The sequence below is a fragment of the Rhinopithecus roxellana genome, chromosome 14 (assembly GCF_007565055.1).
Source record: "Rhinopithecus roxellana isolate Shanxi Qingling chromosome 14, ASM756505v1, whole genome shotgun sequence".
NCBI classification, from domain to species: domain Eukaryota; kingdom Metazoa; phylum Chordata; class Mammalia; order Primates; family Cercopithecidae; genus Rhinopithecus; species Rhinopithecus roxellana.
Genome location: NC_044562.1, coordinates 79,124,204 through 79,152,128, shown reverse-complemented (window position 1 = coordinate 79,152,128; position 27,925 = coordinate 79,124,204). Strand labels below are relative to the sequence as shown.

The following is a 27,925-nucleotide window of genomic DNA, read 5'->3' as shown; positions in this document are numbered from 1 at the left end:
AAAACATATTTAGCACATTTGGGGCACCCTAAATGTGTACCTGAGTAAATTTCAGTTTTTTGAGTTGTTTGTTTTTGTTTGTTTGTTTTGAGACAGCGTCTCACTCTGTCACCCAGGCTGGAGTGCAGTGGTACAATCTCAGCTCACTGCAAACTTTGCCTCCCAGATTCAAGCAATTCTCCTGCCTTAGCTTCCTGAGTTGCTGGGATTACAGGTGCCTGCCACCACGCCCAGCTAATTTTTGTATTTTTAGTAGAGATGGGGTTTCACCATGTTGGCCAGGCTGGTCTCGAACTTCTGACCTCACGTGATCCACCTGCCTTGGCCTCCTAAAGTGGGTTTGTTGTTCTTTTAGAGAAAAAAGATCCCTACTTATTTTAAAGGGTGATAGCAGTGTCCTGACTCTACCTAGACAGATATGTTCATTCACATGCACATTCCAGCTGAACCACAATAACTGCAATTTTCAAAGAAGGAATACAGAGCCTGGGAAATCGGAAGAATATGGCAACAAACCGGTACACAAGGAAACTGAAAATGAAAAATCAGCAAAGTGGCATTTGTACCTGCCTGAGGGACTACAGCAGTGAAGGTGAAAGGTGGAAGGCTAGATGGGGGATATTAGCATCATCTCTTCCCCTCCTCACCTGCAGCCTCAATACTTTCCATTGTGGTCCCAGGATATGCCAGGTCAACTGTGATCAACTCTGAAACAGGCAAACTCTGGGAGGGGAGGAGGCATCCTTTCCTATTCTCAATGGTCTCAGCTCCAGAGACCACTTTAGTAAGCTCTCCTTGTCATACCTTAAAACATAAATTAAAACCCATAAGCAATTCCAAAACCTCATTTTATTATGTTGTTTTTATCTCCTTGCTCACCAATCTTAAAAAAATGTGGTAACACAAATCTCAGAGACTGATTTCTCCTACTTACTCTCTTAGGAGGGAAGGAGTGTTAAATAAGCAAAGGCATGCTAACAGGAAGGAAAAAAAATGGAGATTATGAATAATAATCATAATTTGAAAATTATTAAAACAATGCACCTGGCAGTTTACAAAATATTTCTTTGTTACATTATTTCTGCTGCTGAATTTGATCAAGAGATTGTACTCATCATAGAATGAATATTACTGATCATTTTAAAGTCTCTTCTAAAAGTGGCTAAATTAATACAGCTGATTCCTTTTGAAACGTGACCTACAGCTTCTTGGCTTTTATGAGCTATTCAAGAGAGATTTAGTCATCACGTTGTGTCACAATGGAAGTGACTCACAGAGCAAGGAGAGAACCTGAGGATTCCTCACACATGTAGTACTCGGAGCTCTACGGAAACTCAGGCACCTCGACCTCAAGAGGATCAGCCTGGCCAGGGTGGCACAACTCTTCCTTCCCCGTGCACAGCAGGAAAGCTGCCGTCAACTGAGCAAGTCCACCAACAGTTTCTGTGTCCCACTTCATCTTTAATAAGGTAACTGATGACAGTTTTGTCATTTACTCTTTTATTTACCACGTCAATCTAAACTTTGTTTGATTTTCCTCACTCTTGCAGAATCAATCAGTAGTCTTTCAAGCTGTGGTCAACTGTCACTACTTCTTTGAATGTAACGCGTTAGAACCCAGTGATGGGAGCTGGGTCCATCTCACCATAGAAATGACCTCAGTGTGACCTGGGATCTTGCCTTAAACTCCTCCAGGACTCTCTTTGAATGTCCTTTATGGACATTGGAACACTAGGGTGTCCCAATTCAATTCATATTTTGTTATTTTCTCTGGGCCTTCTTGACACCCTCTGTGAATATATGATTAATTGGGAACTGGAGTGGGAAGTCTCCAAAAAGCACAGGAATCTTAGATGAGTTTCTTATTGAAGCAACAGATTCATGTCAACTGCAGGTCTGATCTGTTTGTCTGTCTGCTTTATCAATATTATCAGATGTGAGTTTGCATGAATACACACACATATACACTAAACTGAGGGAGAAAATGTCTTATAGGTCATGAAAAGCAGGGAAATTCCCAACAGTTCATATTTGATCCCTGGATCCTGGGGTGGCAGCAATAAGCCTGCTTCAGATATTTGCTCCCCATTTTATGATGCGATGGTTTGGTTTTTCAAATGATGATACGGCTCCTTTCTCAATGACTTGATGTTTAGGAGGCGTACATCAATAATTACATTTTAAAATAAACAATCAAGTTAGAGTTGTACAAATGGCTCTGAAATGTCCTGCTACACTATTAGACCAAGGGCACAGATTATGCTTCTGTACTATTTATCCTAGTACCCTCGGCATATATTAACTGCTCTAAAAATGTCCTTGGCTACACGCTGCATCAAATGAAAGTTAAATGTTATACCACTTATCTATTCTATTTTTAATATTCAAAGAGGGTGCTCAGATTTTAGAACAAATCTCAATGCTTAAGTACACACAAAAAAATCATTAACTCATACATTTCAAGGGTATGAAATGGGAACTGGTATTAAAACTCTTATAACAAATGTCACTGTCTTAAGGGACAGTGTTTAAAAACTCAGACCTTTTCTTCTGCTGAAAGTTCACTGTGGCTGAAATGTGCTGAAGTTTTAAACACACTTTTGGAATCTACACATATGTTCTATGCTCTAAGCTTTCCTTAAAGCCTTGTGACTACAAATGATAATTGTACACAACATATAATCTTTCCCAGCTAGCAATTTTTATGCAGAGACCATAAATAAAGTAATCATAGCTTTAACAATAATTCTTAACCTGCTAATACTGTCAGGAAACATTGTCAAAATAACAAATCTAGGAGGGGCTTGGGATAATTAATGAATAGTTATGGATGTGATGATGAATTATAGTTTAAAAGTTTTGAAGGAAGGCAAAAGAAAATCAGAGATGCTTTTATCCTTAGAACTAAAAATGCAAAATGTAAATCCAGCAGATATTCCCTACATGAGGCAGTTGGTACACCTCTGCTAGGAGGGAGGGAAGCTACGTCCTGAGGAGGCTGTCTGAGTGAACCAGTAGTGGAAGTACACGCAAACTCCAAGCCTCGTTGTCCCTCTACCCAAAGCACAGTCTGACTGCCAAGGTTTACCTCCCGTCCTCAGGGAAGCAGGAATCAAGGGCACTGTAACTAACCAGAGGAGGAGCTTCTTCATCCATTGAGTAAGGGAACTTACCCTCCCATGACAGTAAATACCAACTCAATTATATCATCAGCAGCATAATAATTATTATAATTATTATTTCAGTCAGAATCTCAAAAACGCATTGTTGCTTAACGCAAGCACATTTAACGTAGGGTCCCTTAGCTCTATTAAAAAAATGTTTTTTCAGATTTCTGGGTGGACCATTTGAACACATTTTTCACAGAAATATGATTTTTTAGTTTACGTCAGTAGGTTCCAGGGTTCATTTTTTTAAGTGTGGAAGAAATCTCTAAAAGCCACTTGGGTTTTTTAAAAAACAAAGCAAAACAAAAACCAGGTTTTTTTTTTTTTTACTTCAATGAAAAAGAAAAAATGAAAAAGGAATGTTGTGTAAGTTAACCAGGTTTACAATATTCAAATATACAAGGGGCATGCATGTTCAGTGGCTTTCAGTATTTAGAATGTCATGCAAGAGAACTCCAAAAAGAGAATACTTTAGAAAATCATTGCTCAATGCTTTCTATTTGATGTATTTTGGTAAACAACATAGTTGTTGATTCAACTTGGGCCACAATTGCAACACACTGGAAGTAAATAAAGATTCTACAAACTCCTGACAGTGTAGTTGACTAGCTTTCTAAAAGGAAACACTTCATGAAGTTATGCGGAAATAAAATCAACTGGTCTGGGTGGAACTATCTAGAAAGAACTCTACATTGCTTATAAAAAGTATACTTTACAATAATATTGAGATATTTTCTGTTTTTTTTTTTTAACTGTGTCATTTATTTTTAAGCAACAGAGGAAGGTGAATAAGAGAAGTGAAATTAATCCTATTTTTAACTTTTTTACTAGGAAAAGAAACTCAGAAAGAAAAGGTTAAGAAAAGCAGAAGTGATCAAGGAGAGCACTCGAGTTGCAATATTTTCCTTTGGCTGCTGACAGGCAGTTACCATAAAGCATTGAGCATGGGGTATGAAAGACAAAACCAGTTCTCCTTTCTTGGTTTCTTTTGAATCTGTGTGGTATAGTAGAGAACTTTTGATAAAGTGTTCTTGTGCCTGCTGTCAACTGATAATGTGTTCATCTCTTTGCAGTTCTGCCTTCTCTTTTCACACAGTTTAGAGTTCAGAGATCGAAGTTTTAGTTCTGGTCACTCTCTGGCAAGTGACCATAGTTATGACCTCTACTCTACACCAGAAATATCTTGACAATTACATGAGACAAATATTACATAAACACTTCCCAAAACTTTGTAATGTTATTGAAATTGGAAGTGTGAATATTATATATTATTATAATTTCTATTTTCCTTTTGCGCCAGTGATTCAGAGGTCTCAAAGATTAATCCAATTATCACTAGAACTCTGGAGCTAGAGTGGAGACTTCTTTCTTTCCTTCCTCTTTTCCTTTTTTGCTCTACAACACTTACTAAACATCAACATAATGCCAAGTATCATGCAAGGAACTGCTAATGTAGAGAGGTGTACGTATAGCCCAGAGTTGAGTGGGAATACAGACTGAAGTGGTAGAACACAATGGTCTGGGTATCAGTCCTGAAATTGCCACTACAACTGTAGCTGGAGTCAATTAAACAGAGTTTCTGGATGTGTTTCCTCCTCTATACAGTGGAGATAATTTTATTGTAAGGTATAAATAAGATAAATATTTATAGATCCTAGAAAAGGGCCTACAACATGTTAGGCACTCAATGAACCATAGCATTATTATCATTCCTCCCTGACTTGGTCAACCAGGAACTTGAGAACCATAGATTTGCTAGGAGGATATTTTGAATTCTGTAGTGTCAGTTGGCCACTTACCAAATGGTACCCCCAGAGGAGCTGGGGGTCAACAGCATGGGGTAAACCTTGAGAGAGGGAACAGATGGAAGGTGATTAGATAAAGAGATTTGGGTGAAGACACAGAGCCAAACCATATCAGCCTCCTATCCTCCTGATGACAAAATGACATTTTAAAATATTTAGAGAGAAATTAATGCTTGCAGCAGCAGGATATGAGTAATTTTTATAAGTAACCCAACTTTTCCACTGAGGCCATTAAAAAAAGAAACTCATCAATGTGACACTACCAAGGAGCCAATGACTAAGTTTCCAGAAAAGTAGTTCTAGTGCTATGATGTTCTGGACTCCCAAAACTAGGAAGTTCTAGAACAGTGGTTCTCAGCTGGGGGATATTTTGTCCCCAGGGGACATTTGCATTATCTGGAGACATTTTTGGTTGTCACAACTTGGGGAGGGGTGCTACTGCTCACTAGAGAGTAGAGGCCAGGGATGCCGCTAAACATGCTACGATGCACAGGACTAACCCCACAACAAATAATTATCTGGCCCAAAATATCAAAAGTATTCAGGTAGAGGAACCAATGCCTAAATATGAGCAATACATAGAGCAGACTGCCTCATAAAGTGAAAGCGATTCATCCTGCCATGAAGATAACAAGGTTTTTACTGTAATGGCAGACATTAGGTCTTTTTACTTCACCCAGTACTCTCCGAGGTAGATGTTGTATTTCTATTTTACAGGTAGGAAAATGGAGGCTAAGAAAAGTTAATGTGTCCAAGGGCCCTCTGACAATAGTGAAACTGGGATGGAACCTCTGCCTGCTTGCTTCTGAGGTCTGGGCTCCTAACTACTGCCTCCTGCCTCGAGCCGAGAGATTTATACGCTATTAAGCAATTTATTGTGCAAGAAATTGGAAGACACAGCAGATAAGCAAACAACTAGGTCAGTTCCTGGAGTTTCTGAATTGTTGGGACCAAGGGGCCACGCAGAGGTAACCACAGCTGGCATCGTGTGGTTGAGGTGGCCCTATTAGCCTTTTAGTTGCTGTTACTCATTTATTTCTCAGTGGTCAATGAACCAATTGCCTATCAGTCAGCTTTGTGTATAGGTCACGTTCCCATGGCTCTGACCCAGGTTACTGCTCAGAGGTGGCATCTTGGCTGAAATATTGCTAGAGGTCAAAGATATGTGTGTGTTTGTGATAGATTTAGTCGAGTGGTCTAGAGGAATGTGAACCTTAGAGACTGAAGAAGAACCAGCATTTTTGGACAATAATACTTGGGGTAAGGAGAGTGTTAGCAAAACTCTAGGTTAGCATTGGCAGTCCCTAGGATTCAGACTGTAGGCCTGAATGACCCTCAGTCCAGAGCTGTACCTAATGAGGACAACACATTTTAATGTGAGTTCATTCTTAACAGCAAAAAAGTTCCTCTTTGCTTGTTACCAGGGAAAAATGGGTTTGCATAGAGAAGGTGCAGACTGAGGGGGAAGCAGAGTGGATGAGGATTAAAGAGGGAATCCAACTACTTTGGTTTGAGCTTTTGTTCTTCTTTAGTAGTTGTAGAGGTGAGTTTACCAAAGCGTAGATGACAGGCAATGTGGTATACAAGTTACTATACTCCAGAATTCTGGGGTTCTTACTTATTTTGTGCATGACATCCAAAGCAGCCCAATAAAACCTTTTCACAGAAAAAAAAAAAAAAAAGTTTTACTCTCCTTTGCCAAATTTTTAACTTTTTTATTCAGAAATAATTTCAGAATTATTGAAAAATTTAGAGACTAGGACAACCCAGATCGCTCAAATATTAACATTTTACCACATCTGTCTTCTCATTCCTCTTTATATACACAGGTGCATGTATGGTTTTAACATGTTTATTTATATACATATCATTATTATTTTCTTAACTGTTTGAGAGTAAGTTGAAGACATGATGCTCCTTACTCTTTAAATACTTCAGTGTGTATTTCCTAAAAAGCAGGCCATGTTCTACATCATCACAGTATAATTATCAAAATTGGGAAATTAATATTAATTCAATACTATTTATCAAATTTTAAGATCTTATTCAAATTTCACTTGCTGGCCTAATAATGTTCTTTCTGAAAAAAGAAAAAAAAAATTTTGATCCAGGATCACATGTTGCATTTGGTTGTTGTATCTCGATGGTCTCCTTCAATCTGAAATGGTCCTTAGTCTTTCTTTTCTGTCATGACTTTGATGTTTTTGAAGAGTACAGCCATATATTTAGTAGCACTGGAAGATGTTTCCCCATGCATAATTAGCTTTGGATGCTCCACAGAAGAGCTGTTGTGTCCCTCCCTGTGCACCATATCAGAGGGCATGGGACGCTGGTTTGTTCCATAACTAGTGATGTGAATCCTTATCACTTGGTTAAAGTGGTATCTGTCCGATTTCTCCACTATAAAATTACCATTATTCTCTCTTTAATTTGAAAGCATATGACAAGGAGATTGAGATTCTATAATTACTGCCTGTTATCCGAATTTGACCTACTAGTTTTAGCATCCATTGATCATTCCTGCCTAAAACCATTGTTGCTATGTCAGTTGCCAAATGGTGATATTCTAATTCCAATTCCATCATTCCTCTGACACTTATTAGATGGCATATTAATTCTAAGCAAAACTTCTCCCTTTACCCTTATTTATTGATTGATTTACTGCAGAATGGATTCATGAATTCATATCTTATTCAATGAGTTATTATCCATTATCACTATTGGCTTTGATGTTCAAATTGTCTCATACTTTGCCAGTGGGAGCCCCTTCAAGCTGACACCTATGAACTAGTGATGTATCTCCAGCATTCATTGAGCACTTACTTACTTGTAGCATAAGATTCTCCAGGCTTATTTTGTACATTCCCAGTCCGAGCTCAGCCGTGATGTCAGCTTTTCCAAAGAACATGAACACAATGTTTAGAAATTGGTATCTGAGCCCTTGGTATGTTCATTGCTATTGGAGTGTCATTATTTCTAGCTCATCAGGTAGATCTAGAAAGTTACCTATCCATTTCTATATTTACTCACTCATATTTAAAACCAGGAGTTCATGCTGATTCTTCCAACTATAATCCCACTCCCCAGGGTTCATTCCAGTTTTCTCCCTTTTCATATTTGCTACTCCTCTTTCTGACAGTGTGAAGCCTGGCTTCCATCATCCACAACTTAGTTACAGTTGACCCTTAAACAACACAGGGATTAGGGGCACCAGTGCCCCATTCAGTTGAAAATTCATGTATAACTTTTGACTCCCTCAAAACTTAAGTCACAGTCTACTGTTGACCAGAAGCCTTACCAAAAACATAGTCAATTAACACATATTTTGTATATGTATTATATACTGTACTCTTATAATAAACTAGAGAAAAGAAAATATTATTAAGAGAAGCATAAGGAAGATAAAATATTCTTACTATTTTTTAAGTGGAAGTGGATCATCACAATGGTCTTCATCCTTACCATCTTCGTGTTGAGTAGGCTGAAGAGGGAAAAAGAAGAGAGGTTGCTCTTGTTGTTTCAGGGGTGGCAGAGGCTGAAGAAAATAAGCACATATGTGAATCCAGGCAGTCTGGATCCAATATGGGATCCAAACAACCCATATTGTTCAGATGTCAGCTGTGCTTATTTTCTCAATCAAATAATTGGAAATATTAGGGTTGTCTGTTTTCTAGTTCTGGTGGAGACATGGATTTTATGTTATTCTATTTGTTCTTCTCTTTGAATTGTACATAGTTTTTGGAGTTTGTCCTAGGAAATTTGGATTGACATGACTGTCACTACTACAGCTACCTCAGAAGTGAGAATACTTCTTTAACACTTGAAGTGGAATACATAGTATTACAAAAGAAACCTATGGTGTTGAAATACACCCAAATATTTATAAGCTTATTCTATTAACATGGTGGCAGGAACAATAACCACCACAATTTTGAAGTAGTAATCAGCATTAATCATATTTTGAGATAACTCCAACAAATGCAATGTAACATGAAAATATTTGTTATTTCTATAGGTAACAAAATCAAAGACAATAAAATACTACTGTGGCTTGTTGTTTCTTTCATAATTGAAGATTGTGTTAAACTTCAGTTACAGTTTAGAAAAAAAAAAAAGATGGGATCTTTTTACCATCCAAATGGAGAAACCCCTGAATTCTATCCACAGACTCTCTCAGAGCTCTAATGGCACCTCTTTGCCTGAGAAGCTTTCACAGATGCCCAAATCATCCATCCAACTGAATTCAATCCCTTTGGGGCTGGTAACCCAGTTTAATGCACAGGAAGAGAACATACCCTCCTTGTGGCTTCCCTTCCCCCATTCCCTCATCTACTTTCCCCTCTGGGACCTTGTGTCAGTTATTATACTATAACAGAGGAGACTATGAGGGGAGATGACCCTGTAGCCATAACTATTTCAGACGTCGGATGTTGCTTTTGGCCAGTGGACTTTTATCCCTTCCTCTCAGCAAGCATGGGCAAGGTGTGAAGTGTTGACTTTATCAACTCAGCTTGTCAGCTTGGACACTTCTCAGCCCAGCCCAGAGTGGAGTGCTACAGTCCCCAGAGCCCCTCATCTATCTCCTACAGTGGAAGGGCACAGCACTCTAGTCCCAGTGACCTTGGCAAATCACTTTGTTGCTTTGAGCCGGTTTCTGAGGCAAATAATATGCCCTCTCTAACTCAAAACGCTGTTGAGAGAACAAAACGAGACCTGTGTGGGAAAGCACAGCACAGAGTGCCTTACTAATGTATGACATTCTTTTACTGTGACTCCCTCATGCATACCCCTGGTAAAAATGACACCACAAAAACTTCCAACTCCCTGCTCCAGAGAACATAAAACCCCACAAATATTGTCTTCTTCAAATAATTCCCCTGGGAGTTTAGATTGCAATGAAAGCTACAGAATCCATTCAGAAAATGTATTAAACATTTAGCCATTCGGTGATTATTTACTGAAGCGATTTGAGCAAAACACTATACTAGTTGAATTTATAAATATAAAATTTCCTTAAAAGGTTTAACTATGTAATTTTGCAAGAGTTAGTTATACCACTTCCCTTCCCATAACTACACATTTGTAATGTATTTGAGAAGGGGAAATCCTGCTACATGGACACTGATTTGCAACAAATTATAACTCCTACACAGAAAAGAGTTGGAAAAACTATACCAAATTATTAAGCCATGGTAATCTAAAAACTTGACTACTTTAGAAATAGTTGTAGTTATACCACAAGAATCAAGTAGGTTCTCCAAACTTAACATATTTTAATACTCCTCTGACTTAATTTTTATCAATTGACAATTTTTTTTTTTTTTTTTTTTTTGAGACAGAGTCTTGCACCGTTGCCAGGGCTGGAGTGCAATGGCGCAATCTTGGCTCACTGCAACCACTACCTCCTGGGTTCACGATTCTCGTGCCTGATTCTCTACCCTTAGCCTCCCGAGTAGCTGGGATTACAGGCACCCACCACCACAACTGGCTGATTTTTTGTATTTTTGGTAGAGATGGGGTTTCACTATGTTGGCCAGACTGGTCTCAAACTCCAGACCTCGTGATCTGCCTGCCTCCACCTCCCAAAGTGCTGGGATTACAGGTGTGAGCCACCAGGCCCAGCTGAAAAGATAATTCTTTTATCCCCCTTTTTTTTTTCTTTAGCTATAGATCTTCTGGGGGAAGAAAGATAAAAGCAGAGCCCAAAATTTTCTTGAGAAGTGAAGAAGACATTACATTGATTTTTTAAAAAATCTGAAATAGTCTGTTTCTCAAACAGCAGTAAAAATAAAGTGTGTGTGTGTAGTGTTTAAAATTCTGTGTGCATGTTTATATTTCTTGATATAGAAAGAAAATTTTACATATACAGAAAAAATGGGGAAAATGCACTAAAATATTGAATTAAGTGTTATAATCATTACTATCTTCTTTTTCTCTCTGTTTTTTCTTGAGGATAAATTACTTTTACAAGCAGAAAAAAGTATATGATGTTTGAAAAAGATTCAAAGGAAAAATCAGGAAATAATATTAAGAAAATAAAGTCTAGGCTGGGCGCCGTGGCTCACGCCTGTAATCCCAGCACTTTGGGAGGCCAAAGCAGGCGGATCACCTGAGGTCAGGAGTTCGAGACAAGCCTGGCCAACGTGGAGAAACCCCGTCGCTACTAAAAGTAGAAAAATTAGCCAGGCATGGCAGTGGATGCTTGTAATCCCAGCTACTTGGGAGGTTGAGGCAGGAAAATCACTTGAACCCGGGAGACAGAGGTTGCAGTGAGCCGAGATTGTGCCACTGCACTCCAGCCTGGGTGACAAGAGTGAAATAAAAAAAAAAAAAAAAAAAAAACAGGGAAAAAGGGGAGGAGAGGAGGGGAGGGGAGGGGAGGGGAGCGGAGGGAGGAAAGAAGGAAAGGAAAGAAGGAAAAGGAAGGAAGGAAGGAAGGAAGGAAGGAAGGAAGGAAGGAAGGAAGGAAGGAAGGAAGGAAGGAAGGAAGGAAGGGAAAGAAAGAGAGAAAGAGAGAAAGAAAGAGAGAAAGAAAGAAAAGAAAGAAAGAAAGAAAGAAAGAAAGAAAGAAAGAAAGAAAGAAAGAAAGAAAGAAAGAAAGAAAGAAAGAAAGAAAGAAGGAAGAAAGAGAGAGAGAGAAAGAAAAAGGAAGGAAGGAAGAAAGAGGGAAAGAAAATAAAGTTCAAAGTCTATAAACTAGCTTGGCCTCTCAGTTCCTTTTTGAACTCAGTGTCCAGGAATAGCCATGATTCCAAAAGCATCTGCAAGTTCTGAACTTCAACTCAGGGCCTACTGATTGTCCTCTGTGAGGCATTTAAAGCCCCTCTTGAGTCTAAGGGTGGGTCAAGATTGAAGGCAAAGATATTGTGTGGACACAGGAGGAAGCTTTTTTCGGTCCAGAGGAAGAAAATAAGGTTTTCCCACATGTGGTGCTCTCTTCAGCCCCTCTCCCTTCCACAGGCTAGGAGAGCCAATACAGATCTGCTCCTCTGTGGGGAGGGAGCTGATGATCTCATTCTCTTGGGCTGCCCCACGGCTATGAGTGCGGAGGGCTGGGCCCATGGTACTCAGATCTGAGGCAGCCGGCCATACAGCCTTGGTACCCAGGCATAACCCTCAGGTTCTTGTTCACTTCCTCTTTCTGGATGGCTTGCTTTTCCCTGGCACCAATACCCCATGGTAAGAGCGATATATACGGAGGGGAAACGCAGATGCAGGCTTCTGAGGAAAAGGGAAAGAAAGCCCTTTACCTGCCTGATTTTAGGCCCTAGGCTACCTCTAGCCCTGACAAAATTAATTTTCCAAGTAGTTCTGCTGCACGTATGGTCAAAGCTTCAGTTTCACAGCATACGTTTGCTTTACTTTATCCTCTGTCCATGTGATTTTTTTCTCATAGGAGGCTGGTGTTCATGGAAGACAACATTTGGGGATGTGGGAGTCTGGTTTGGAACATGGTGCATTGGCCAGCATTTCTCTCTCAATCACTTCCCATTTATCTTGCTCTTTCTTGGTGAACTCACTTGTTGCCTCCCACTTTAATACTCCTCTGCACTGGGGTGTAATAATCTCAGAGTTGGGTTGAAGATTTATATTAACCCATTTACAATAAGAAAATGGAAGCCAAGTTGGGAATATCTTCTTAGTGGCAACACCAAAATGTTCTTCTTCTCCTGACAGTTTGAAGATAATTGGGAGTCTGATAGAACAATTAAAATTGAATTACTGTTTCTAATAGATTTTAGCCCATTCTGCAGTGGAATTTCATGAACTAGCAAGAGGTAAGATTTTACTGTGAGAATCTGTCTTCCTGATGGGCGAGTTCACTCCTGAGATTAATACCATCACTCCACACAGCTCCAGTTGGCCATGTCAACTCAATGGCTTGTGTCGATTTTGCCAAGGCTCCCACCTCCCTCTCTTCCATTTAATTTCTCTGAATACTACTGGGTTAGTTTTTGCATTATTTTAGAGGAGCAATTTATCATTTAAATGGCCATCTTCCCAACAACCAACCAAATAAGAGTTGTTGTTTCTTTTTCTGTTTATCCACACAAATGCATTAAAATATCATCAGTCCTGGGTTACAACGCCTTGGTGGTTCTAATTTGAATTTTCTTTTTCACTTTGAACACTCAGGACACCATCTTCTTTTATTATACAAGAAAGGAGTGTACCTATCACACACGGGGGAAAATGCTCTTTTGGGTGCTAGGCCTCCTAATCCTCTGTGGTTTTCTGTGGACTCGGAAAGGAAAACTAAAGATTGCAGACATCACTGATAAGTACATTTTTATCACCGGATGTGACTCGGGCTTTGGAAACTTGGCAGCCAGAACTTTTGATAAAAAGGGATTCCATGTAATAGCTGCCTGTCTGACTGAATCAGGATCAACCGCTTTAAAGGCAGAAACCTCAGAGAGACTTCGTACTGTGCTTCTGGATGTGACTGACCCAGAGAATGTCAAGAGGACTGCCCAGTGGGTGAAGAACCAAGTTGGGGAAAAAGGTGAGAGACATGGAAGTGGGGAGGATGGGTCAGGGGTAGGGGACAGGGAAGTAACTGAAGCTAAATAAAATGTGCTCAAGTTTTAAATGGCCTTTCGAGAAAATGTCTCCTAAATACCGGCTGTGTACTTCTCTAATCTTAGGATAGCTTCTGAGTAGTTCCAAGTACAGGCTGTCTGTGTGCATGAGAAACACAGCCCAGAAGACCCTTGGGCCTAAGTCTCATTGGGTGAATTTGGGGCTGAGATGAAAAGATTGACTTTCCAAGGTCTTCTCCTGTGAAGCACTATTCCCCCCGTCCCATATACAGCAAAGGAATTTAGACTAAAATGTACAGGAGAATATGGGGGCAATTCCCAAATTGCCATCTGGATACCTGGGACCCACTTCTCACTACAAAATGATTCTAGAGCTCACACATTTTCAATGGGCAGGGTTGAAAATGGCCTGAGAATTTGAGTGTGAGTGTCTTACATAGTTAAGGTAGAGTAGTGAGCCATTGGTTGTTCATTCTGCAATAGATTCTGCTGTGGTGACTGCATTCTGAACTAGAAGAAATTTTATTGGTTTTGAATGAAGAGTGAAACATTCTCAAGGATTAAGATGTTGGGATTCACAAAGAAAAAACAAATGTTTGTGATTTTTTTTTCTAGTATATCTTGATCATATGGCTGAGACTCTGAAGCTCAAAAGAATGATTTGATAAGGCTTCAGTTTTTAACACTTGAATTCCAACACCTTTAACAATACTAAATGTTTCCCATTTTAAACAAGTCAAGTGAATGACTCAATTCTTAAACAAAAATAAATGTGAAATAGATTGATATCACTCTTTGTCCATACAGAACATTATATAAATATTCTCTGGCCTTACCATCTAGCAAGGAAGGAAAAATAGATGAATTTACTCCACATCTGAGATTAAAAAGCAGAAAGACTCACTCATAGAGTTTCAGTATTTGACATTCAGAACCAGAACCAGAGTAACAGTGAGAACTTCAAGTACTTCAATTTAGCCTCCCACCCTCTCTGCTATCACTTCCCAAAACTACGAAGTATTTCAGAGTAGGAAAATGACTTCAAGGAGGAAATGGCACCATTGTGCAAAGCAGAGGCTGTATTTTCATCAAAGGTGGCAATTAAGTAATATCTTACCACACCTCTTTTTCTTCCCTCTCTGTTCTAGGTCTCTGGGGTCTGATCAATAATGCTGGTGTTCCTGGTGTGCTGGCTCCCACTGACTGGCTGACACTAGAGGACTACAGAGAACCTATTGAAGTGAATCTGTTTGGACTCATCAGTGTGACACTAAATATGCTTCCCTTGGTCAAGAAAGCTCAAGGGAGAGTTATTAATGTCTCCAGTGTTGGAGGTCGCCTTGCAATCGTTGGAGGGGGCTATACTCCATCCAAATATGCAGTGGAAGGTTTCAATGACAGCTTAAGGTAAATCAAATTAATTGACTTATTAGGAAACAATAGCTGCAAACATTTACTGAATGCTTATGTACAAGACATCCTATTTAGTACCTTTCAAAAAGTCTACCATATTTATCTCTAATTTTTGTGGGTACACAGTAGGCATATGTATTTATGGTTATATGAGATATTTTGATACAAGCATATAATGCATAGTAATTACATCAAGGTAAGTGAAGTATCCATCACCTCAAGCATTTATCCTTTGTGTTACAAACCAATCCAGTTATACTTTTTTAGTTATTTAGAAAACTATGATAAATTGTTGACTGTAGTCACCCTGTTGTGCTATCAAATACTAGATCTTATTCATTCTAGATAGCTATATTTCTATATTTCTGTACCCCCTAACCATTGCCCCTCACCCCTACTACCCTCTCAAGCCTCTAGTAACTAGTTCTCTACTTTCTGTCTCTATAGTTTGGTTTAATTTTTAGCTCTCACAAATAAGTGAGAACATGTGAACTTTTGTTTTTCTGTGCCTGGCTTATTTTACTTAACATAATGACCTCCGGTTCCATCCATGTTGTTGCAAATGACAGGATCTCAATCTTTTTTATGGCTCAATAGTAGTACTCCATTGTATATATGTACCACATTTTCCTTATTCATTTTTCTGTTGATGGACATTTAGGTTGCTTCCAAATTTTGGCTGTTGTGAACAGTGCTACAACGAACATGGTAGTGTGGATATCACTTTGATATATTTATTTCCTTTCTTTTGGGTATATACCCAGCAGTGGTATTGCTGGATCATATGGTAGCTCAATTTTTAGTTTTTTGAGGAACTCCCAAACTGTTTTCCATAGTGGTTGTACTAATTTACATTCCCACCAGCAGTGTTATGAGCATTCCCTTTTCTCACATCATCACCAGCATTTGTTATTACCTGTCTTTTGTATATATGCCATTTTAACTGGGGTAAGATAATATTTCGTTGTACTTTTGATATGCATTTTTCTGATGATCAAGGATGTTGAGCACCTTTCATATACCTATTTTCCACTTGTATGTCTTTTCAGAAATATCTACTCAGATCTTTTGCCCATTTTAAGTTGGATTATTAGACTTTTCCCCATAGAGTTGTTTGAGTTCCTTACATATTCCGATTTTTAATTCCTTGTCAGATGGGTAACTTTCAAATATTTTCTCCCATTCTATGGGTTGTCTTTTCACTTTTTTGATTGTTTCCTTTGCTGTGCAGAAGCCTTTCAAATTGATGTGATCCCATTTGTTCATTTTTGCCTTAGTTGCCTGTGCTTGTGGCATATTGCTCAAGAAGTCTTTGCCCAGCTAATTATCCTGGAGAGTTTCTCCAATGTTTTCTTCTAGTAGTTTCATAGTTTGAGGTCTTAGATTTAAGTCTTTAATCCATTTTGATATGATTTTTGTATGTGGTAAGAGATAAGGGTGTAGTTTCATTCTTCTGCATGTGGACATCCAGTTTTCCCAGCACCATTTATTGAAAAGACTGTCCTTTCCCCAATATATGTTCTTGACATCTTTGTCAAAAACGAATTCACTGTAGGTGTATGGATTTGTTTCTGGGTTCTCTGTCCTGTTCCATTGGTGTATGTGTCCATTTGTATGCCAGTACCATGCTGTTTTATTTGCTATAGCTTTATAGAAAATTTGAAGTCATGTAATGTAATTCCTCCAGTTTTGTTGTTTTTGTCCAGGGTGGCTTTGTCTACTCTGGGTCTTTTGTGTTTCTATATAAATTTTAGGATTGTTTTTTCTATTTCTGTAAAGAATGTCATTGGTATTTTGATAAGAATTGCATTGAATCTGAAGATTGCTTTAGGTATTATGCACATTTTAATAATATTGATTCTTCCAATCCATGAACATGGAATATCTTTCCATTTTTTGTGTCCTCTATAGTTTTTATTGCAGAGAGCTCTCATTTATTTAAGTTAACTCCTAGGCATTTTATTTTTAGCTATTGTAAATGGAATTACTTCCTCAATTTCTTTTTTGGATTGTTTGCCGTTGGCATATAGAAATTGTTTGCTGTTGGCAACAGAAATCTTTTTTGGATTGTTTGCTGTTGGCTACTGATTTTTGTATGTTGATTTTGTATCCTGCAACTTTACTGAATGTATTTGTTCTAATAGTTTTTAGGTGTGTGGAGTCTTTAGGTTTTTCCAAAGATAGTAAGATAAGATGATATCACCTGCAAACAAGGATAATTTGACTTCTTCCTTTCCAAATTGGGTTGGAGCTCCATTGTATGTTATTTGTTTTTGAGGAATCTCCGAACAAATCTTGCTGCTTTTAAGATCCTTTCTTTATAATTGACCTTTGGGAGCTTTGATTAATAAATGCCTTGAGGTAGTCTTCTTTGGTTAAATCTGCTTAGTGTTCTATAAGGTTTTTGTGCTTGAATATTGATGTCTTCCTCTAGGTTTGGAAAGTTCTCTGTTGAATAAACTTTCTACCCCATCTCTCTCTCTCTCTCTCTCTCTCTCTACCTTGTCTATAAAGCCAATAACTCTTAGATTTGCCCTTTCGAGGCTATTTTTAGATTCTGTAGTTATGCCTCATTCTTTTTTATTTCTTTTTCTTTTGTCTCCTCTGACTGTGTGTTTTCAAATAGCGTGTCTTCAAGCTTACTAATTTTTTTATTTTGCTTGATCAATTCTGCTGGTAAAAGACTGACACATTCTTGATTACGTGAATTGCATTTTTCAACTCCGGGATTCCTGCTTGATTCTTTTTAATTATTTCAGTCTCTTTGTCAAATTTCTCTGATAGGATTCTGAATTCCTTCTTTGTGTTATCTTGAATTTCATTGAGTTTCCTCAAAAGAGCTATTTTGGATTCTCTGTCGGAAAGGTCTCATGTTTCTGTCTCTCCAGGATTGGTCTCTTGCATCTTATTTAGTTCATTTGGTGAGGTCATGTTTTTCTCAGTGGTCTTGATGCTTGTGGATTTTTTTTTTTTTTTTTTTTTTTTAATGTCTGTGCATTGAAAAGTTAGGTATTTATTGCAGTCTTCACAGTCTGGGCTTGTTTGTACCCATCCTTCTGGGGAAGTCTTCCCAGGTATTTGAAGGGACTTGGGTATTGTGATCTAACTTTTTGGTTCCTGCAGCCATATCTTCATTAGGAGGCACCCCAAGCCCAGTAAGACTGTGCCTCTTATAGGCTCATAGAGGTACCACCTTGATGGTCTTGGATAAGATCCAGAAGAATTATCTGGTTTACCAGGAAGAAACTCTTGTTCTCTTCCCTTACGTTCGCCCAAACAAGTGGAGCTTCTCTCTATATACTGAGCTGCCTAGAGCTGGTGGAAGAGTGACACAAGCACTCCTGACCACCATCATTGGGACTGCACTGAGTCAGACCCAAGGCCTTCTGTAAAATTGCCTGGCTACTGCCTGTGTGTACTCAAAGCCCTGAGGCTCTACAATTAGCAGGTGGTGAAGCCAGCCAATAAGACTTGTGTTCTTCCGTTCAGGGTGGCAAGGTCTCCCTACACCTGGGTGGGGTGTCCAGAGGTGCCACCTGGAAGCCAGGGACTGGAGTCAGAAACTTTAGGAATCTACCTTATACTCTATTCTACTGTGGTTGAGCCAGCATCCAAACCACAATACAAAGTCCTTCCCACTTTTCCCTCCCCTTTTCACAAGCAGAGGAATCTCTCACCATAGCTACCACAATCTCAGGCCTGCAGCAAGTACTGCCTGGCTATGACCAATGTTTACTCAAAGCCCAAGGGCTCTTCAATCAGCTTGTGGTGAATGTTGTTAGGCTTGAGACTCTGATTTCAGGGCACTGGGCTCCCCTCTGGCCCAGGATAGGTCGAGAATGCCATCTAAGACCCAAGGCCTGGAATTGGAGACGCTAAGTACCCACTTGGTGCTCTACCCCATTGTGGTCAAACCAAGCTGGCACCTAAGCTGCAAGACAACGTCTCCTTTACTCTTCCCTCTCCTTTTCTGAAGCACAAGGAGTCTCCCCCTATAGCAATCACAGCTGGGAATGTCCTAGGTCACACCTGAGGCCAGCATGTCTCTGAGTCTCACCCAGAGCCCATGGTGAGTACCTTGGGTATTGCTCCTGATTTTTCAGGGCCCAAGGGCTCTTTAGTCAGCAGGTAATGAATTTTGCTAGGACTAGTTTCTTCCCTTCAAGGCAGAGGGTTTCCTTGTGGCTCAGGACAAGTCTAGAAGTGTTGTCCAGGAGGTAGGGCCTGGAATAGGGGCCTCAGGACTCTACCTGGTGCCCTATCCTACTGTGGCTAAGCTGGTATCCAAGTCACAAGACAAAGTCCTCTTTATTCTCCCCTTACCTCTCCTCAAACAGAGGGAAGGAGTCTCTCCCAGAGCTGTGGACTATGCTGTCTGGGGCTGGGGGAGGGGTGGCACAAGCACCCTCCTGGCTGCCCAAGCTGGCATCTTACTAGGTTGCTTGCCCCCCAAGTGTACTGTCTCTGAGCTCAGCACAGCACCAAGACTTGCCCAGGAATTGCAATCCTTGTGACCTGGACTGCCTTTCAAGTTTATTTAGAACCCCAGAGCACATGAGCCCACACTGCTGAGGCTTGCTGGCACTGGAGTTCTAACTACTGAAATGGGAAAGTCCTCCTCTGGCTAGGGCTGGTCTGAATGCTCCCTCTATGGGTGCTGGCTGAGTTCTGCCTGCTATTGCTTTCCACTGTGACAGGACAGCACTGAGTTCCAATGCAAATCCCACAATCACTGTGCTCTCCCTCCCACCTCAAGTACTCAGATTCTGTCTCCAAGCCTCACAGTTGCTGCTGGTCTATGGAGGAGGAGTAGCATCAACAATTCAAGACTGTCTTTCCTACCCTCTTCAGAGCCTCTTTCAGCGATATGAAGTTAAAGTTAGATCACTCATCTGAGATTTGGTTTTCTGAAGGTTTTTTGTGTGAAAGTTGTTTAATTTGGTGTTTCTGTGGGGAGGATGATCAGTAAAGGCTTCTATGTGGCCATCCTGCTCCACCTCTACCCTATTTAGTACTATAAGTTATTCCCAGTGTATAGATGATGCCACTAAAACTAACAGAGGTTAATTCATTTGTGAAAGGTCATCCAGCTGGTAAGTGGTAGAACTGAGATTCGAACCCAAGTTTAACTCCTTTTCACTTTTTGCCTTAATACATGATGCTTAGAGTGGCAGCGAATTTATATTCAACTGGTCAGTTTGTCAAATAGTTAGGGAATCATATAGAGAGGCTAGATCAGAATAGGCTTCTCATTGGTTTACTGTCAGTTGCAGACACAACAGTACCATCCTATTTAAACTTTCAGTAGAAAACCATTACTGCAGCTTGGGCGACAGAGCAAGACTCTGTCTCAATTTAAAAAAAAAAAAAGTGAAAGGTAACAAATGGTGAGACCGTGGAGAACTGGAACCCTTATATACGGTTGGTGTGAATATAAAATCATGCAGCCACAATGGAAAACAGTATGGTGGTTCCACAAAAAATTAAAAATAATTTGGTTGTGGTGGTGTGTACCTGTAGTCCTAACTACTCAGGAGGCTGAGGTGGGAAGATCATGTGAGCCCAGGAATTTGAGGCCAGCCTGGGCAACATAGCAATACCCTGTCTCTGAAAATATTTATATATATATCAGAACTACTATATGATCTAGTAATACCACTTCTGGGTATATATTCACCAGACCTGAAATAAAGATCTCAAAGATAAAAAAAAAAAAAAGAAAGAAAGAAAGAAAACCATTAGTTCTTAAATAGCTCCATGCATGCTGTCCAAGTTTTATAGCTTCATTCATTCCGTGGGAGAGACTGGGGGAAGTGTGCTTAATCCATCTTACCTGGAACCAGAACTTATCACCATCAGTTCAAATGCCCTAAAGTACGAGTGGTTCTTTCAGTCAAGATTCTGGCAGGAAATGGTGGCACATTAAAACTGGGGAAAAGGCAGAGTATGTTTAAAGGACTTCTAAATGTGTGAGGTATCTACTGAAATCTCAAAGGATAGAATCTATGGGCTAATGATAGCAGGGGTATTTCCCTTCAGAGGACTGAAGGGACAAGGAGACAGGGCAGTTTCCAGAACCTGGAGACGCAGAGGCTGTTGTCTTCAGTTAAGGGATAAAAATAACCAGTGTTGACACCACAGGAGGATAACTAATCTGACACTCTCACCTCTTTCCTGATCTCCCACTGGCACTTTCAATAAACTGAACTCAACAGAAGCCAGAGAATACTTAGTGCAGGTAAGACTCCCAGGATACGGTGCAGACAGAGGGTGGAGGAAAGGACTAGAGAAGCAAGTGGAAGATATTCAGCTGAGTGGTGCTGCAGTAGGCAAGTGAGAAGACAAAGTTGGATATAGTTTTTCCTTCGATTCACCCATTTATTTATTCGACTATTATTTGTTGAAGGCATATGCTAGAGTTTATGATCTATACAATGGACCGAGGTTTAGTTTACTAATAAAAGGTTAAAATTATTCCACTGAAATTAAGAAAGATAGAGCAACTTCATTTTACCATTTGATCAGGTTGCCAAGTTTGATTCTCCTAGGAAATAAACACAAAAATATTGGAACAATTCTTCCAAAAAACTAATGTGCATTTGAATCACCTGGGGATCTTTTTAAAATGCAGATTTTGATAAAGTAGATCTGGAGAAGGGTCCTGAGACCATGCATTTCTAACAAGCTCCAGATGCTACCCACGGTTCAGGGATCACACTTTGAGTAGCAAGGTCATAAAGAACCTCCATTGGTCTCTTTGGTTGACCTTTGGTTCCACTCTACAACCAGCAGTATCATAATAAAATTTCAGTACATGTACTTAGAGATTTACTCATTTTTAAAAAAGATTTCAACTGAAGGGTTTGTGAGCTTTGCCATGCAGCTATGCCATGCCTAAAAGTAATCAATAAAGAGTATTTTTCTTAAGTGAATCATGAATCTAGTATTTTAAATGGTGTTACGTAGGTACTCCACAATCCAGTGGCAGCTCCACAATTTCTATATATAGGAAGGTTTAGGGGCCGCAGTCCATCTGAGAGGGTTGGGGCTCCTTAGAGCTGTATTCCCCAGTATGCATACTGATTTAATATGGCTTTTACTTACCTGGTAAGCTTGGTTGGAGGGCTTAAAGCCACTTGTCCCTAGTATGTTATTTTTATGAGTGGGTGGGGAGAAAAGTCTTCCCAAATAGCCTCTTGGCACTGCTACTTCCACGATCTAGAGGAAATCAGGCAACAGATGAATACAACAAAAGTAAGTTGGGAAATCATCTTTTTTAATTTTAGTACAAGTCACATACCTTTCGGAATCTCTCAAGGTCAAGCTAACTTGCATTTTTAGGAAAATATGTTTCAAACTTTACAATAGTAACATTGCTAAAAAGCAGAACCTAAGAAAAAATAAATTACATTTTAAATTCACTAATAGAGTTTTAAAAAAGTTTTATGCTGAAGAGTTCTATAAAATGAATAAATACTTCCTTATAGTATATATTCCTGGTAGGAATATAAATCAAATTTAGTAAATGATTATTCATATACTGGTTTGCCATACAGGTGGTCCCTGACTTAAATGTTAAACATGACTTTTCAACTTTAGTTTAGATGCATGCATTATAAACTTTTCTTAGAATTTGGAATTTTGATCTTTTACCAGCAACAATATGTACAGTACTCTCTCATGATGCTGTGCAGTGCAGTGAACCTCAGCTCCCAGTCAGCCATTGCAATCATAGGGTAAAGAACTGCTATCCTGCAGGGCACTGTGTGGCCAGATGATTTCGCCCCACTGTGGGCCAATGTCAGTGTTCTGAGGATGTTTAATGTAGGCTAGGCTAAGCCATGATGTTCGGCAGGTTAGGTATATTAAATGCATTTTTTGACATAGGATATTTTCAACTTACAATGAGTTTATCAGGATGTGACCCCATCTGAAGTCGAGGAGCATCTGTATATTGGTTTGCTTTAAAGAAAGGCGCACCATGATTCCTGTAAAACCTAGATGCCTAGGGAATGAGTAGGCTTTCGGTTTTCTGCTGCAGCATGATAAAAAAAAAAAAAGAAAGAAAGAAAGAAAAAAAAGAAAAAAGCATGCTCAACAGCTCAACAGAATAGGGAGCAGGTTAGTCACATCAGGGATTATCGTATTGTGTCCTTCAGCACATCCTCATTTGTGCTGCAGTCTCCTTATGTTGCTAGAATGGAGGTGAACTTGTCCATCCAGGCTATCATTAGTTCATTTCACCATAAGGTGGTTTAAGTACTGATAAGAAACCTGTTCATAACCTGAATGTGCACTAATCAATGATGAGAGCATGAAGAACACTCTAGGAAGAACAACAGTAGACTGGGGGTGGTGTCTACCCAGATCCCTTTCCTATCCTGCCGTTAACTAGTCCTCACTTCACCACTCTAAACCTCAGTTTCCTCACTTGCAAAATGAAAGGGAGAGAGAATAAGATATTTCTTTCAAATGTACCCAAATCTGTGATTCCATGAAAAAATTCAAGAGAAAATAGTCACTCAAATAGAAAATATTTTCTAAGCAAACCTGGAGTAAACATCTTCCATGGGTTCTTTTCACAGACGGGACATGAAAGCTTTTGGTGTGCACGTCTCATGTATTGAACCAGGATTGTTCAAAACAAACTTGGCAGATCCAGTACAGGCAACTGAAAAAAAACTCGCCATTTGGAAGCAGCTGTCTCCAGACATCAAACAACAATATGGAGAAGGTTACATTGAAAAAAGTGAGTTTCTGGGTGGTGCCAGTGTCCTCTGGAGTTCTTTGTCCCTGAACAGCATGAAGGAGATTCAAATACAAATGAAATAACAACGTTCTGAGTAATACCCCAATAAGGATCTTAACCATGGATCAGGGATCTCCTATTAATTTCAGTGTCATCTCTTGCTTCTGTTTATAAACATTTACTGAGCAATTACAAACTGCCAAGCTATCCGCTAAGTGTCTTATGAATTATATCATTTACTCCTCAAAAACTATTAGAGTAATGAGTAGAGGCTTGGGAAAGTGAAATGTCCTGCCCAAGATTACACAACACCTCCTAGTCATGCCTGGACCTGAGCCCAGGCAGGTGACTCCAGCCCACGGTCTTCACCTTTGCCATACCTCCTCTTTTCGTCAAGCACCAGCTGTACACTTGGCATTTTTTAAGGATTTATGGTGGTTACAAAAGATAGAGAAGTTTCAGCCTCTGACCTTTAACTAGTTTACAATCTAGTTGACAAGAAGTAACCAAGTGAAAATGTAAAACAATGAAACAATGTAGCACACAATAAAATTGATCCTTTACTTCTTAGTGTAATCTAACAGCCCAGAAATGGTGCTAGATGATGTGGTTTCTAATTCCCCAGGGAATTCAGACCAGGAAAAGAGCATTGCTGGTTAAGAAACCCTAATGGGGCAGGTCAGGTTTGAATAAGACCCAAAGGACAGGAAATAATTACTTGGGTGTAAACTGTCTGGAGCAGGAACACATGGAGGAGGAGATGGAAGACACCAGGAGCCTTCCTGGTCAAGAGATTGAGTCAGAGATGGGAGAATAAGTCAGAGATTGAGTCAGTGATGGGAGAATAATAAAAAAGATGATATAATGACGGCTAACAAATAGTAAATATTTACTATGTACTTGTCACCATTCTAAGTGCTTTACATGGACACTCATTTAAAATCCCCCCAAAAACTCTACTATCATCTTCATTTTATAGAAATAGAGGCATAGAGAAGTAACTTACCAAATTTGTACCACCAGTAAGTGGAAGAGCTAGATTTGGACCCAGGCAGCCTGACCGTGCCATTTATGATTGGTGGTGGCACTATAATGTGAACAAGGCATTAAGGACTTTGGTCACACTCCTGTAATCAGGCCTTCCCTTCCACCACAAACTTGTTGGGTCAGTTAAAGTTTACTTGATATTCCTCAAATACTTACTGAGCTCCTGCTTTGAGTTGAGCAGGGTTCCACTAAGTATGTGTAGTTCTATTCCTCCAAACTGTGCCCACGCCTCTTGATCAGTGGACTTGGTAAGACAGTCAACTGTGTCAAGGTTCATGGTCAACAGTTTTCAAGGCAGAACCAAGAGCCAAGTCAGAACCCCCTGGAGAGGTTTTTAAAATGACTGACTCCTCCAACCACCACTACCCCAGACACACACATACACAGACACAGAGGTACACACATTATCTATATGTCAACTGAAATGTCTGGTCTTAAAACATCTTAGTGCTGACATGTCACTATAGGTTTAGAACCACTGCCATCAAATGCTCTACTTTTCAGTTCCTGACTCTGAAGGTTCTATGTAGGTTCCACCTAAGACTGAACTTAATACTTCATAAACAAAACCCCTCATTTAAAAGCGCTTTCTCTGTTTAATATTGACACCGATACTTTTTAAACGCCTTTAAATATATCACTGACTTCCATCTCCAATTATTTTTGGCTTGGTTCCTGGTTCTTGTGTTCTGTCTCAGAAATACCAAAAGCCAATGAGCTCAGTTTCGGACTGGTTGTCCTTATTAGAGTTTTCAAGTCAGGACTTGGAGATGAGCCAAAGGCACAGTCTCAAAGTAGACCACAAATGTAAGGTCATCTTTTCTTAATTTCCCGAGTTGGGATAGTAGGAGTTTAAAATAGCCACTAAGACTTATTAGGTTCTTTGAACAACTTGTGGCCAGTGGGACCTGAAGTTGAAAGAAAGATCTAACTTCATAGACTTTCCTTTGAGAAGACACAACTCAGGTATGTTTTAAAAGTATGTGAGAATCGTACGATAGCTCTACTTTGAATTTGAGGGGGAAATCTCTGTGCCATTTTCCATAATGGCTATACTAATTTACATTCTCAACAACAGTATACAAGAGTTCTTTTCCTCCATGCCCTTGTCAATACTTGTTACCTTTTGTCTTTTGATAATAGCCATTCTAACAAATGTGAGGTGATATCTCATGTGGTTTTAATTTGCATTTCCGTGATGATTAGTGATGACAGACATTTTTTTCATATACCTGTTGGCCATTTGTATCTTCTTTTGAGAAAAGTCTATTCAGATTCTTTTCCCATTTTTTAATCAGACTATTTTTTTTCTTGCTGTTGAGTTATCTGAGTTTCTTATATATTTTGAATATTAACTGTGTATAAGATATAAAGTTTGCAAATATTTTTTCACATTCTATATGTTGTCTCTTCACTCTTTGAACTGTTTCCTTTGCTGTGCAGAAGTTTTTTAGTTGGATATAATCCCACTTATCTAGTTTTGCGTTTGTTTAGTTTTGTGCTTTTGGGGTCATATCAAAAGAAATCATTGCCCAGACCAATATCAAGAAGTATTTCCTTTATGTTTTCTTCTAGTAGTTTTTGTTTGTTTGTTTTCAATAGAGATGAGGTCTCACTATGGTGCCCAGGATAGTCTTGAACTCCCTGGGATCAAGTGATCTTCCCACCTCAGCCCCCAAAACTGCTGTAATTACAGGTGTGAGCCACTATGCCAGTCCTCTTTTAGCAGTTTTATAATTTCAGGTCTTATGTTTAAGTCTTCAATCCATTTTGAGTTGATTCTTTTTATATGGTGTAAGATCCAGTTTCATTCTTCTGCATGTAGATATACTGTTTTCCCAACGCCATGTATTCAAAAGACTAGGGTTCTAAACCACCACTAATCCCTTGTAAAAAACCTGCCTCTGTAAAGGTACCTTCATTCATTATTCAAACATTTCATTTGCATGAGAACTGGGATCCTTGTAGCTTTCTGAGTGGGTACATTTGGGATGATTCTCTCTTTATTTACAGATTACAGAAGCCTGTGGTATACAAGTGCGCACTCACATCCACACATGCATGCACATACATGCACAAGCACATGTGCAACCCACATTTTCTCTAGATACATAATCCCCTAAAACAAATTAGAAATCAAACATACAACTTTCTAGGCTTAGGGGCCTCATGGGCTTTATGAAGTATCATTTGCTCATTGCTCTAAAGCACTGGCTCTCAAAGTTTGATCCCTGGACCAGCAACATCAGCATCATCTTGAAATTTGTTAGAAATGCACATTCTTGGGCCCCACCTCATACCTCAGTCAGAAACTCTGGAGGTGGAACCCAGAAACCTGAGTTTTAATGAGCTCTCTAGAAGATTCTGCTGCCCACCCAATCTCGAGAGCCACTGGTCTAAAGAAAGCACTGTAGTATCCTTTTCTGAGGAATAGATAGTAAATCCTCAAAATGAGCCTCCGTTATAACGGGCAAGTCAGAAAAAATCCCCTTGTATCCATCCTCCCCTTTGCACCCTAGACTTCCACTCTGCTTTCCCCTTCTTCCAAAGAGTAAATGTGCTTTTGTCTCTTTTTAGGTCTAGACAAACTGAAAGGCAATAAATCCTATGCGAACACGGACCTCTCTCCGGTGGTAGAGTGCATGGACCACGCTCTAACAAGTGTCTTCCCTAAGACTCATTATGCTGCTGGAAAAGATGCCAAAATTTTCTGGATACCTCTGTCTCACATGCCAGCAGTTTTGCAAGACTTTTTATTGTTGAAACAGAAAGCAGAGCTGGCTAATCCCAAGGCAGTGTGACTCAGCTAACCACAGGTGCCTGCTCCAGGCTATGAGATTGGCCAATTTCAAGAGCACTTCTCCTTTTCAACCCCATTCTTTACCTGCTCCTACCTGGACTCATTTAGATCCTGCTTATTTGGATTACAAAAGGGAGTCCCACCATTGCTGGTGGTGTCCTAGGGTCCCTGCTCAAGTTTTCTTTGAAAAGAGGGGCTGGAATGGTACATCACACAGGCAGGTCCTGCCCTGTATGTAGGCTTTGCCTGCTTGGTATGATGTAAGGGACATTGAAAGACTTGCCCATTCCAAATGATCTTCACCATGGCCTGCCCTGTGCTTATAGTCCCCAGTATTTAGAGTAACTTGTGAATGTTAAGTATCGTCTCTTATCTAAATATTAAAAGATAAGTCAAACATT

General features: G+C 39.6%; 1 protein-coding gene across 2 annotated transcripts; it reads left to right on the top strand.

The window, feature by feature from the left end:
- Window positions 1-1,204: 1,204 nt before the first annotated feature.
- Window positions 1,205-27,925, top strand: DHRS9 (dehydrogenase/reductase 9). 2 transcript variants are annotated; one of them, XM_030916730.1, is made up of 6 exons: window positions 1,276-1,469; window positions 3,999-4,116; window positions 13,109-13,478; window positions 14,664-14,922; window positions 23,514-23,677; window positions 27,302-27,925. In XM_030916730.1, the coding sequence occupies exons 3-6, from the start codon at window positions 13,166-13,168 to the stop codon at window positions 27,523-27,525; spliced, it is 960 nt and encodes a 319-aa protein (XP_030772590.1). In that variant the 5' UTR covers window positions 1,276-1,469; window positions 3,999-4,116; window positions 13,109-13,165; the 3' UTR covers window positions 27,526-27,925. The 2 variants fall into 2 exon arrangements, with proteins under 2 accessions (XP_010352719.1, XP_030772590.1); XM_010354417.1 differs by lacking the exon at window positions 3,999-4,116 and having other exon boundaries at window positions 1,205-1,469.